Below are 13,248 nucleotides of genomic sequence, written 5' to 3' on the forward strand. Positions count from 1 at the left end.
GGTCTCAATTTCCTCATCTTTAAAATGAAGATTGGGAAGAATAATTTCTTAGGATGGCAGGGTGGTTTTTTGTGTGTGTGACAGCTGGACTGATCACCCAGGGCAATCCAGCTCATCTCCCCGGCTGGACAAAACGGTGCCCCCTCTGCTCTCAAGGGTTGTCCCCCAGCTGCTGGCATCTCAACTGAAAAAAATCTTTGCGGAGAGAGGAAGACTGCACTCTCATCCTGCAGGTAGGACATTTGTCATGTTTGTTCCTGGGCTGACATCCTTTATCACTTCTCTGCTCACTGTCAATAGAATTATTGGAGAAACTCAAGGAGATATAAAAGTTATGGCTTTAGTTGCTAAATGAAAAAGCAGTCAAGGTAAATATTCAGTTAAAAGAAATAAAGGAACATCAATGTCCATTTACCCTTATTCACTAAGGCCTCTGGGCTCCAATTCCTCCTTAAGTCTTCTGTTTCCCAAGAACTCTGCTTGGAAGCACAGAGGCCTTGGGCATTTGGCAGGACACTCTGAGGTAGGTGTCTATGTATCGTATGTCCCAGCAGTTTCTTCCAGTGGCAGTCACAAGGTACCACTTCTTCAATCATAACTAAGACTTCCAAATTCACCTGTAGGAAGGCATGCCCACCCTGGTCTTCTGCCTCAAGCTCAGCCTTCTTCCATGGTGAAACTCATTTGGAAATAGAACAAAGAGACCTGGCAGTCTGGCCATGAGTCATTGGCTACCAAAGATTGAGCAATGAGTACCTCCTCATAGGCTTTGCTTTCTAATAAAATTGTCATTCACTTTAATAAGTGAAAACATTGAGAGGGTAGGATTTGACCAAAAAGTAGAAAAGCATGGAAACAGGACCAAGAATTTTCCAGATGAGACTAATTTAAATGAAAAATGCACTGAGGCATTGGGAAGCCATCTGAAGAGTTAAGGTATGTGGAAAGTATTTTATGAGCAAAATGATTTTTCAAGATACTGCTGATCTAGAAAATGCAAAATTAGCAAAATGTGCTTTGGAGATCATATAGCTTGGAGAACCTGGCTTATGTCACTGATGGTTGATAGCATGGACTCCCACTTGGACAGTGTTGGTATACCCTGTTTTACTCAAGTTAGGAGTAATTGTAATGCTTTGAGGGATCACATGTGGTTCCTTTGGTCTAGTGGAACAAACAGGAGTCTGAGAGGCACTCTGACCTCTAAGTCTCTTCTGCCATTAATTCGTAGTGATCTTGAGAACATCACACTTCTGCATGGGGAAGACAAAAGTACCAGTGATCTTCACTCTAGTAATACTTCTTGAATGGAAACTCTCAGAAACTCATCCAAGATAGATACAGATGTAGATATAGATATATAGATTTTTTTTTTTTTCATAGGCTCCATGCCTGTCATGGAGCCCAATGTGAAGCTTGAACTCTCAACCTTGAGATCAAGACCTGAGCTGAAATCAAGAGTTGGACGCTGAACTGACTGAGCCACTCAGGTACCCCTCATCCAAGATAATTAAAGAGGAGAGTAGGTGGCATTGAAATGATTTAGGACCGCTGCATCTACATTAAATACAGTTAGGCTTCATAGGGACTTGGAATGAGATCTAAGAAACTATCAGAGACCAGGACAGACATTCTCTCCAATTTCTCTCCCTAACCCTCTCTTTCCCCAACACACATTTCTCATTATTGTTTCTCCCTACAGATCTGCTCCCATTTATGCTTCTTTCTGTACACAAACTTTCCCTATCCCCCAGTCCCAACCCTAGTTGGATAATTTCAGCCCATTACTTAAACTATCTGAGCACCAAATCTAAGGTCATAGAATTGAGCTGCTTGCAATGGCACCAGGATTTCAGCTTTCACCAGTGCAAGCGGAGAAAGGAATGACTATACTCACTGACTATTGCAGGATCCAAATGATATCATATGTTAATGTGTTTAGTTCTAACAGTGAACAGGGAGGTCAATAAGTTGCCATTTGAATCCAAGGGAAAGTAGTCAACAGAGTGTATGAGTCTGGGGCACTTTGTATCTCCCTTTCTGAGTTCTGCTGTCAGGCTATTTTATAATTGATGCTTATTGGATAAGGATCATCCCAATTGATCTAGGGCTCAAGTGGTGTAAGGAGCATAGTGAGCAAAAAAAGCCTATCTTAAGGCATAGTTTCATATCAAGCACGTTCGGGAGTTAAGAAGGACTCACAGAGGTTGTCATACAGATATATATTTAATACAATATACATGATCATGGTTACAGATACATGTTTGGTGCTTTATTTACCAAGAAGTATGAGTCACATAGTACACAACATATTGACTGCAAAATCAGAAGATAAACACAATTGTTTCTAAATGAAAAACTTCCGGGATAAATGCTGACAGATGGATTTTCAATCTTTCATTTCTACTCCTGTCTCTGGGACGTATTTCCTGAAGATGCAGTTTCCAGCATTTTAAAAAAAAAATTAATTTTCCCAAATCCTGATACCATATGACATAAAAAGAACTTTTAGCAAAATATGATCTGGATTACTTCTCTCCATTGGAAAATCTCTCAGCATTTCCCACTGTTTTGCCTATGCCTTAGCGTATACATTTTCTTAGACAGGAAGTTAAATGCTTTTAATGTATCCATTATGACATAATTGTGATTAGACCCCTCTGTTTTAAATGTTTCCTCTTGCAGGGGGAAGAGAGGAAGGGAGGTATAGGGGTGAGGTGGGGAGGGAAAATACCTCAGGTGAGAAAACAAGTACCTTGCAAGAGGCTTCTTAAACTGGATTTGAATAAGCTTGATGTGTAGCTTCTCTACTAGAAAAATGAGATAAGAAGATTATTATTAAACTGTGAGGTGAGGATAATATTCCCAAGATATTTTTTTTTCCCTTCACTCCCTGCTCTGAGTTTCCATTCAAAGCTGCAAATGTGTCTTCAGTTGGAAGAGTTGATCTTTTCAGTTCCACGATGGTTCACTGATACTGGGGAAAGCCTTTCCTTGGATATCAATTGCTCTGGTCTGCCACATGCCCTATTTGGGCAAAAGTATGTTGAACCCAAGCAGCAGTTGCTAAATTGTTACCTGAAGAGCCTCCTCCCAAGCAAGCATTACATACATACTTGTCTAATAGAATGGAGACCAGAAAACCAGAGAGGTCTAATGACAAGTCAGTCAGGATATACTGAGATGCATGAAGACCTCATGTCCAGAACCTACATAGAGTTCCCTGGCTCTTAGGTTTAGACGTTTGGATACTGGAAACTCAGTTCTCCACTCTCTGCTCCCCGGCACAGGTGAGCCAAGTGGGGAAAGCAGATCCTCTACATCTCTTCTTCCTTCTAATCAAGACTCTCTAGGATTTGAAAATGAAGTTCTTCATCTAGCTGCATTGTGAGTCAAGGAATGCCTTGTTTGCAAATCGTAGTGATGACAGCAAGAAGTGGTTGGATTTTCAGTCAAGGGGAGCTGTTCTTAAATGTTTCCTAGTAAGTAGATTAACTTCATAGGTCTGGCACTCCCTTCTTCACCACTACCCTTCCCTCCTCTCTCCTCTTTCTTCCCCTGAGCCTTTATCTCCCAAACTTGCTAAAGTCCCAGGAAACAAGGAGAATGGGCTGCTAACATACAGATAGCCTTTTAAATAATTTTCATGACCAAATCTATGATGGGAAAGATAATTTGACAAAGCCCTGGCAGGGGATACTTCTGAGTGTATCCGTTGATTTGGTGATGGTCAAGTTTTTACTGAAACTTCTGAACAGCTATTATTCTTTGGGAGACAGTTAATAACCCCATCCTACTGCAATGGAGTCTAGAGAGAGAACCCATCAACCAAGCAAATCCATGGAATTGTATAGGGTAAAAATGAAAACAATCTCTTTCACCAAGTTTTTCTCGTTATGCACTAAAAACTGAACTCTACTGATAGTATAATTTATATGATAGAGAATTAGAGTTCGTGAGGCAAAGGAAGCAAAACGTTTCCATATATGTGATATTATTGATGTGAAAGTAAAGGGACTGAAAAGCCTCAGTTCTCCATTTCAGAAGGTCTATCTGGGAGAAGGAGTGTGTGTGTGTGTGTGTGTGTGTGTGTGTGTGTGTGTTGTTCAAGTGAACAAGCACTGCTTTAGTAGATAAACACAGCCTTTTAATTTCCTCTAGAATCAACAGTCTAACTCTTTAATCTGGTCCAGTTTGGACCCTAAACTGACGCCAACCCCAAACTGTATCAAACCCAGGCAGAAAATCTTAGGTTGTGGGCCATTCCCTGGCCTCATCTGGGATTTCTTTCCAGAGTGAGAAGTGTATACTCCTCTTCCCATTGACCACAGTTTGGCTCCGCTACCTCTCTACATCCCAGATCACTTACGACTGTAGTTCCATTTCCGGGAGGGAGGGAAATGAAAGCACCAAACACCACAGGACTCTTGCATTAAGTTTCTTGCTTTCCCAGCAATTTACTCAAGACAAAGTGGGGAGGGAGTGATAAAGAGATGTTATACATTTCTTTTTTTTTCCTGGAAAGAACATCCCAGTTTTTCTGATTTCCCAGAACTAAAAGAATGTTATTTTCTTTGTGTTGCCATGGAAACTTCCAGTAACACTGTTTTTTTTTTTTTTTTTTTCTTTCTTTTTTCCTAAGTTTAAAAACACTTTAAAAAGATTTGAAAGAACATTTCGGGCAATTTTGATATGTTTGCTTTCACATTTTGGGTTGTGATACTTGTATTCCTTTTAATTTTATCAGTTCATGTGTTAGAATGGTTTCTAATGTGTGTGTAAACCATAAATTTAAAATCATATATACAGATTTATATATTACATGGCATCGTTTGACTGGAAAGCATTCATCCTTTTTTTCCCCCTTCACTACACAGCCCTCATGGTGGTGCTTTTCCTGCCCTTTGCCTCCGGAGTTCAGCCTATGAAAAGGGGAAGGTCCTCCTTACCCTCCTCTCACAAGTCGTACCCACTGACATAGGGTATGTAGTCAGTTTGTGAATTCAGTTGATCTGGGTCTGTGTAACGTCAACCATCTGGGTGAGCTCCGTAATATCTAGTATATTCTCTGGGCATTTTCAAACATTTGGCTCTTTGAAATCATGTGAATAAAAAGTTTTGAATTTTCAATTCAATTAACATTCTGCGTAAAAAAGGTTTGGCATCCAAGAACAATAACTCCCCTAGATCCTTGGGTTCTTAACATTTCTAGCTGCATGAGAAAGTAAAGGGCTGGAGATCTGTTACTGATTTGGGCAGTGTAGACATATGCTGAGCAAGGTGGTGCCAGGAAGTTCTGCTCTGAGTTGTGTGTTGTTCCTACACAAATGCACACGGGGAGGACTTCTCGATGCTCGTGGGGTTGATTTGGCCTAGCTGTCGACTGCTTGGTGACCAGTGTCTCTGAAGTGAGCAATATTTCCAACTATGAATGGACTCTTAACACACTGGCAACTGTCGGCAGTGGATCCACTCACTCCAACCCACTCTCAGAATGTGAAATAGCCAAGTATTCAGAAGGGCATGCTGTCCTTCAAAAGAGCAAACCCAGAGAAGAGCCAACCAACACAGCCAGCACTCGCCTGAAGACTACAGTAACGTGGTTGCTTCGCTTTCAATATTCTTAAGAAACAACTGAATAAATGCGCCATAAACATGAAAAATTAGGAGTGTGTGGAGGAGAAAGGAATGTGAAAGAAGGAAATACAAAACTAAACAATGTGATCTTCTCCTTCAACATTCCGGAATTTTATTCATCCTTTCATAGATACTTTCTTCCAAAATTAACTCAATATCCTCATCTTGGTTAGCCTTGTACATGGTTAGCTTGCTTCTCCTTATTACTAAACTATGTAAATCACTACTTAATCAAATCTACTAAAGATAAGAAAAAGAAATCTAGTAAGACTTATAATAATGAAAGACATAATTAAAAGATTAAAGCTACTAAAATATACCACGGCCTATCAGTCAGCTGCTTGCGCGAGACATTGGGACATAAATGCGCACTTTGAGGGTAAATACGATCCATTAACACAGGGAGCAAAATAGAGAGGCAAGATGGGGTTGCTAAAGAAAAAAGTCACACTATTTTGCAAAATGCGGGGTTCTTTGAAACTCTTACTTAGAGAGCCTCCACATGTAGTCAAATTAATTTTTCTAAAGATAATTTGGTATTTTGAAGATAATCATTTCCTAAACAAACAGATGGCATCATAGGGTAATTAACCATTTTAGACTTGACAGAATTTTTCCATTTTAGCTTATGGTTCTCCTGATATTGAGGTAAGGGAAGTTGTTCTGGATAGCATCTGTTTTATTCGACATGATTGGAGTTGAAAATTTTGGAATTTTCTACTCAAACGGATTTAAAATAATTTGAAAATTGAAACATTGGGCCTAAACACTAGAGGCATATATACATTTATTAAATACTCCATTGCCAGGTCATTGATTTAATACAGAATATGGTAACTGGGTAGGGGGAGTTGAGAGAGGTATAAGGGAAGAATCAATAGGGATTGTGTTCAGATCTATTTTGTAACATTCATGGTTATATCTCTTGTTAGTGATCTCCAGCAACACAAAGACGCTCTAGAGGGAAAATTGATATTTTACATAATGTATTTGCTTTAAAAAATCAAATAATGGCTGCCTCATAAAATTCATTTTATCTTTTACTAACCAAAGTCGGAAATAGAGGGGTGATTGCCCCTGGATCAGAATTAAAACAACAAATGAGATAAATTAATCTCACTTGAAATTGGTCTTTCTACATCCACATTCTTTTCAGACCAGTTTAGGTGGAGATTCATTACCCAAACCAAATGGACCCACGTTCAATGATATCATATTCTTGTCTTATATTTGCTTGCCTTCAGCAGAATTTTTCTGTGATTCTGATTGGCTTTGACAAGAACACACTGAGTAGAACTTAATTAAGAATGGGACATGAAGAAGAACCCCGGGAAAGGAAGGCATTCAGACAATATAAACATCCAAAACAAAGTGCACAAGAAGTAAGCAACACTCCCTGGGATTTTTCCCTGTTTGGGTATCTTTGAACGAAGCTGCTATGGGAAAGTATGCAGGTTGCTGGAAAATGTAGCGTTATTAAGGAAGCAGTAACTCACAGGGTGATTCTCATAGCCCGACTGAATTACTACTTGATTAATTCCTGGTAAAACTCAGAGCGCACAAAGCGGGGCAGTGAATCCTTTTCCATCAGGGCATAAATTCTCTTCTGGGCCACATCAAAGCTGCTCAGGGAAGGTTCCATCAGGTTCTTCATGGTGAGGTCCTTTGTGAAGTGATCAATATTCACCTGTGGGCCAGGAAACAGGGTCATGAGTCAGCTCAGGTTGCAGGATTTGACGACGGGTAGGGAGGGAAGTGGAAGTTGTTGCCAATAAAACACATGAGGGACAGAGGGTAATAAAAAGTGAGAAACATCATTTCTGTTTTATAGGCAATGGGGTAAGGCAAGCGACACTCCAATACATGCACGAATCAGATGAAGATCCAAGCAGTGTTCGCCACCCACCAGGTGTGAGACCCTTCACCGGCAGCTAATACACGCATATGTGCATACTGTACCTAATCCTCATGACAACCCTATGAATACATATATATGTGTGTGTGTATATATGTATTATATATACACACACACATATATATATAGCTTCAGCGGCTTTCTCAAGGTCACAGAGTTAAGACGTGTATTTGCATCCAAGACTCAGAATTTGAACCCAGTGTCCTGATGCCTAATCTCTCAACCTTCCTTCCCCTGCGTTTGGTTTCATGCCTGATGGAAAGAGTGAAGAGGAGAAAGGAATCCTGTCTGGGACCCAGGATCTTGTGCATGGCTCCAGAGAAACAAGGAAACTTGGTCTTTCCTGAAACAAACCAGGAAACTGTGCTTTTGACAGAATAGCAATAAGAATAGCAGCTAATGTTTATTGAGTGCTTCGTCTATGCAGGGTCCTTGCTGGGAATGTTACTTTAACAGGCTCCATGCTGGTGAACCCATTTAACCTCATGGCTCTGACATCTACATCTTACAACCGAGGAGCAGAATGTTAAGTGATTTGCTCCAGGTTGGAAGTGGTAGAGAGAGGATTCAAAAACTTAGCAATATAGCTTTTAACCAGTAGACTGCGGTGTTGGAAGGCACTGTGGCTTTTCTGTCCTGAGTGCAGTGCCGACACACTGCCCGAGTCCCGGGGACACCGTTCAGTTTAGGGTCTAGGTGAACGGTCCCTTGGAGCTGGTCAGTGTACAGCCTGCATGGGCGTGCCTGAGTGAGATTTGAGAGAAATCACTGTTTATCATAGTGCATGCTTTAAGGACCCTTAAGCTATCTGGCTGTAAAAGAGAAAGAAACAGAATCCAAATTGGCCTGTGGCTCTGAATTGGAACACTGGAGAATGTTCCAGTTCTCTCCTGGGCTTCTAGAGATCCTTGGTGCTGAGAAAAACCATCTGGGCTCAGAGGATGTTGGTGTGGTTGTAGGCAGAGTCAGGGACAAAAGCCTGATGGGGGCGTGCCAGGCCAGAATGGGCTGGATAGAGGGCATGAGCTGTGCCCAAGGTCCAGGATGGAGGAGGTCAGACTGTGGTGAGATTTTCCATGGTGAGAGGGGCTGGAATGCTTTCTGCAGGCATGGGGGAAGACGATACAGAACATCCTCAGAGCTGACATCCAGGGCCTGCCTCTGCATGTGAAGACTCCGAGCCCAATGAGGTCAAGTTACATGCCCACTAACACTCAGGAGGGACAGGCCGTGATGTACGTGTCTCTGTTCCCATTCTGCTCTTCTTCCTGCCACACTAAAGCAATGCTTCTTCCTTCTCTTACACTGAATATATACTGAGCTAGGTAGGCAATTCTACTCGGAATGGTTGAATATCAAGGAAGTATAAAGCTCTTTCTTAATCTTAATGTTTAAAAGAAGGGATGTCTTGGGGCACCGGGGTGGCTCCGAGCAACCGACTCTTGGTTTTGGCTCAGGTCGTGATGTCAGGGTCATGAGATTGAGCCCCATGTCGGGCTCCACACTCAGTGGGGAGTCCGCTTGAGGTCCTCTCTCCCTCTCCCTCTGCCTGTCCCACCTTCTCAAATAAATAAATAAGTCTTAAAATAAAAAAGAAGAGATGTCTTTAAAACTCTAACACATTGTATCCAGCAACTAATAACTGCTATTTATCTATTACTTTTATGTGCATAGACCTCCTCTAATGAATCATTCTGATAAATATTCATCTGTTTACTGAGCCAGGAAAATATTATTGCATTACTTTTAGATATGGTCAAATGACAATTTGCAGTGTACAAATTATCTGCATATTGAACTATGCATGGCCATTTCTCTTTTCAAAATCTTAGTTCCAGTTTTTGCCACTGTGTTTCTCTACCAGTTCCTGCTGTGAAGAGGCTGAGGTGAATGTTCAGACAGAGAAAATTGAGATTGCTACTTGCTTGGGCAAGTGTGTCATATGGGTCCATCTGCTACACATCAACATGAACTGGTAAATTTTTTGGTCAAAATGCAAGACTTGGAGAATTTTTAAAGTAATAACAGCTGCAGTTTTACAATGCCCTAAGTACACACACATATATGTATGTGAGATGTTTTCAGCGAAGGGGACCGAGGATGGGAGAATTTTAATTAGGGACCCGTCCAAAGTCACACGTGGAGGAAGGCCTGGGATCGGGATGTCTGCGTCCATTCACCTGACTGCTTACAATGTGCCAGGAGCCCAGTTCCTGTCCTCTCTGCTGCCCAGCTCAGAGAACGGTGGCCACACTCACCCACCTACCCATCAAGATCTACCTCTTTAGGAGCCTCTGTTTGGATGAATTCTTCATAAATTTTCTTTGCCTTCTCAACCATCTTGGCAGGGGACTTGATCTTCTTGTAGTCCTCACAGGCAAGCCAGAACTCAAGGTTTTCCTCACTGAATTCAGACTTCAGGAAACTTTTGAAGCGGGCAAGTCCATCTAGCGAGGGCAAAGTTTGGTTGGATGGATAAATAGAAATCTAGAATTCTAGATCCCAGAAATCTAGAAACCTACGTACTGCATGCATACATACACGTATTATGAATGTATCTAAAATATATCATACATTTATTATGCATTTGCTTGCTTGTTTGCAAAACTATATCTTGTTGTATAGCCTCAGCTCGTTTATTATGTATTTCTGTCACTTACGTAAGAACCTTACAAGTGTTAGCTCATTTACTCTCATTATAGACCTGTGAGGTAGGTGCTATTAATGTCCTATTTTACAAATGAGATAAGAGAAGTCAAGTACTGTGCCCTTAGTTAACCAGCTGGTAAAAGTGGCAGGGCCGGGATTCAAATCCAGGCAGTCTGTATTTGGGGATGGAAGTGCTACCTGTATACAGGTAACAGAATCAAAGAATACTATGAATGTGAATACCACCTGGATACTTATCAATTACCAAAAAGAGAAAAATACACTTGAAACTTGGCTTGGCAGTGTAATACTGATGTTGATTATCATGTGCAAATGACTTACAACCCTTTTCTTTTTTTTTTTCTACAGATGATTTTTGAGCAGATATTATGTTCCAGGCACTATGATAGTATGGTAAGTAAAGTCATCATGGTTCCTGCCCTCATGGAGCTTATAGATTCCAGGGAAGATAGAAAGAAAACGAAGAAACACAAAAAACATTGACACAACAAAGGAAAAACCATATGAAAGATAGTCACAGTGTAACAGAAAGGTCTTAAGCTCATTTTAAGCTTAGGGAAGGCCCTGTGAGAAAGGGACATTCAGTTTGAGATGTGAGGATGGGTGGGAGAGGACCCAACGAAGCTACCAGGCAGCCGAGGAGTTTACTCTGCCCATCAATCATAGGTTAGTTTTTAAAACATACTAAATTTAATACAATTACAACTATTGTGATTGTGTTTTCAGTGTGCTGCAGATCATGTAGACTTCAGCTTACTTTAAAATATGTTTACATACGTGTAATATATATTATACACAAATCTGTATAGAAATATGTATATTAGGGGTTCTTGGGCCTGATCCCTGTGTTTCTTTGTCTTTCTTAACCTCCACAGTGAGAGATGAGTAGAAGGCAAGGTAAAGACCTAGGAAGGCACTGGACAGGAATAAAGGAAAAATCACTCTATGTTCAATATTCTCTTCGTTTTTAAAAGTAGGTATATATGTTTTTTAAACCCAAAGTCCAACAAATGCCTATCTGTTGAGAGAACCCATGTCCACTTACTATCTAAGGAAAGTAGATTTCTGAAGGGAGGGGAGAAGAATTCCAGTTTTGCAGACTGTCACAACCACTGGCCAGCTCTCCATGTCACTTTGTCTCCCGGGGCAGAAACAGGACGACTGTCACCAGTAAGTACATCAGGGTCCAGGGTCACTCTAACTTGCTCCCCATCAGGAAGCACTTGTTTGCCATTCATTCTCCTTGGGGAACACATGCATGAACTGAATTCATTTCCTTCGACCTCATTTCAGTCAACTGGCCTTTCCCTCAACTATTTCTCTGTACTTCTTTTAAAAGACTCTCAGCTTCCATTCATTCATCCTCACCGGACGCATGGATTTCATACAGCGCACATACAGCATCTAGGGTTGTCTTTTTTTTTCCAATTTACCTTCAATACATTTTTATTGTCTGCTTGCCCCTCATAGTCCCCTGCAACCACATTCAATTCTAAAGAAACAGAATGGGTAGGTGATAATTAACTTGGGTTAGAGTCACCAGCAGTTTCTGGCTCCAAACAAAAACACTTTGCATTTTAATCCCCTCTATTTGTACTTCACCTAAAAAAATTTTTTTTTTTATTGATCAACATCTAAAAATACATCTGGGGGCAATGGTAGGCATGATAAACAATTTGCTCTAGAAATCTAGCTAGCAGAATTACTATAAAACTGTTTGATAACGTGTGCCTGGATAAAATCAGGTGTGTTTTCCCTCTCTCCCTGCCCATATATATATATATATATATATTTTTTTTTTTACTAAGGATTTTACTATATTTCTAGCACCATTTGTTACAATTTAGTGACACAGGAGTCAACATATATGCTAAAAGAAGGCCTAGATCTCTGTCATGGTTAAAGTTTTCATTGTTTCTTAAACAAAAAGTGTCAGATAGTCTCTGTGGCAATGGAAAGATGCCCAGGCACTTCTTGCTGCCCGAAAATGACAGCAGGAATGAAGTCTTATGAGCGCCCATGCAAGACCATGGAGGAAACTATAACTTCACAGAATAAGTCTGTGGCCAATTTACTCTCATCTGGCCCATGTCCCCACAACCCATCAGTCACTCTGAATCACCCATTCCACATCTAAAGGTACAGATAAAATCCCAGTCCTCTCAAGCATTGTTATTTATGACCTGAGGACACATGCCAGGACTCCGGAACAATGTTAACATTTACCAGGCATCTGGGGCGGGGGGTGGCGGGGGGAGCTTGGAAAATAACTTTCCAGTGAAGTAAGTCCATTTTCTGGGTACTGGCTTTATCACTGTCATTGAATTCCACAATATTATTTCAAGGTTTTTTTTATCAATGCACGCACTTTGAATGGAGACTCGTAAAATGGCTTTATACTCTATTGGTCTAGGAGATGCTTAAAGCTATTCTCTCTCTCAACTGGCTTTTGAGAATTCTCTGGATGGCCCCTTAGTAGGACTCACAAGTCACTCTCCAGATACCTTCTCCTTCTTAGCCTCTGAGTTTCTATTGGTCCATTCCCCAATACTCTCTGTTCAATTCCCATAACCCCTGAGGAAGTCCTCTCGGGTCACAGCCAAATTGACTCTGGGAGGAATGTCTTTATTCTGCAAAGAACACACACATCTTCTCTGGCCCACACCACTGCCATCCCACTCCACTCCCCAGCTGAGCCCCCAGCACACAGCCCTGTAAATCCCCACATTCTTCCCTTCTTCCTTGCTGAGCCTGCACAGAGCCTCAGGATACTTGTCAACACACATCTCCAGGTGTATACCACCGAGGCAGCAGAGGAAGCCCACTGACCTCTGGTCTGGTGGCAGTAGTCTGGGTTGTGGCCCACATTATAGTCTCAGAGCTGTCTCTAATGAATGGCGTCACTTTTGACATCCAAGCAAAATAGCGTAGCAGCCCTACCAAAGAACGAAATGAAGCCAGCTCTATTTTCCTATGAAAATAAAAGGAGCGTTAGACAAAGCCAAGTCAGTTTGGTATAATAAAAA

At 41.1% G+C, this 13,248-nt stretch overlaps 1 protein-coding gene across 2 annotated transcripts in view; it reads right to left on the reverse strand.

The window, feature by feature from the left end:
• Nucleotides 1-2,207: 2,207 nt before the first annotated feature.
• Nucleotides 2,208-13,248, reverse strand: part of RGS5 (regulator of G protein signaling 5) — a 49,579-nt gene continuing 38,538 nt past the window's right edge. The window contains exons 4-6 of one of the 2 annotated variants that reach the window (XM_045876810.2): nucleotides 9,833-9,999; nucleotides 7,134-7,324; nucleotides 2,208-2,810 (exon numbers count right to left, since the gene is read on the reverse strand). In XM_045876810.2, the coding sequence (XP_045732766.1) occupies nucleotides 7,163-7,324; nucleotides 9,833-9,999 (329 nt within the window). In that variant the 3' untranslated portion in view covers nucleotides 2,208-2,810; nucleotides 7,134-7,162. Of the gene's footprint in view, nucleotides 7,325-9,832; nucleotides 10,000-13,248 lie in introns of both variants that reach the window. The other variant, XM_045876809.2, reaches the window with a different exon arrangement.

This window comes from Mirounga angustirostris, unplaced genomic scaffold (assembly GCF_029215605.1).
Source record: "Mirounga angustirostris isolate CCGP_5_RB_7025 unplaced genomic scaffold, mMirAng1.0.hap1 SCAF_6, whole genome shotgun sequence".
NCBI lineage: Eukaryota > Metazoa > Chordata > Mammalia > Carnivora > Phocidae > Mirounga > Mirounga angustirostris.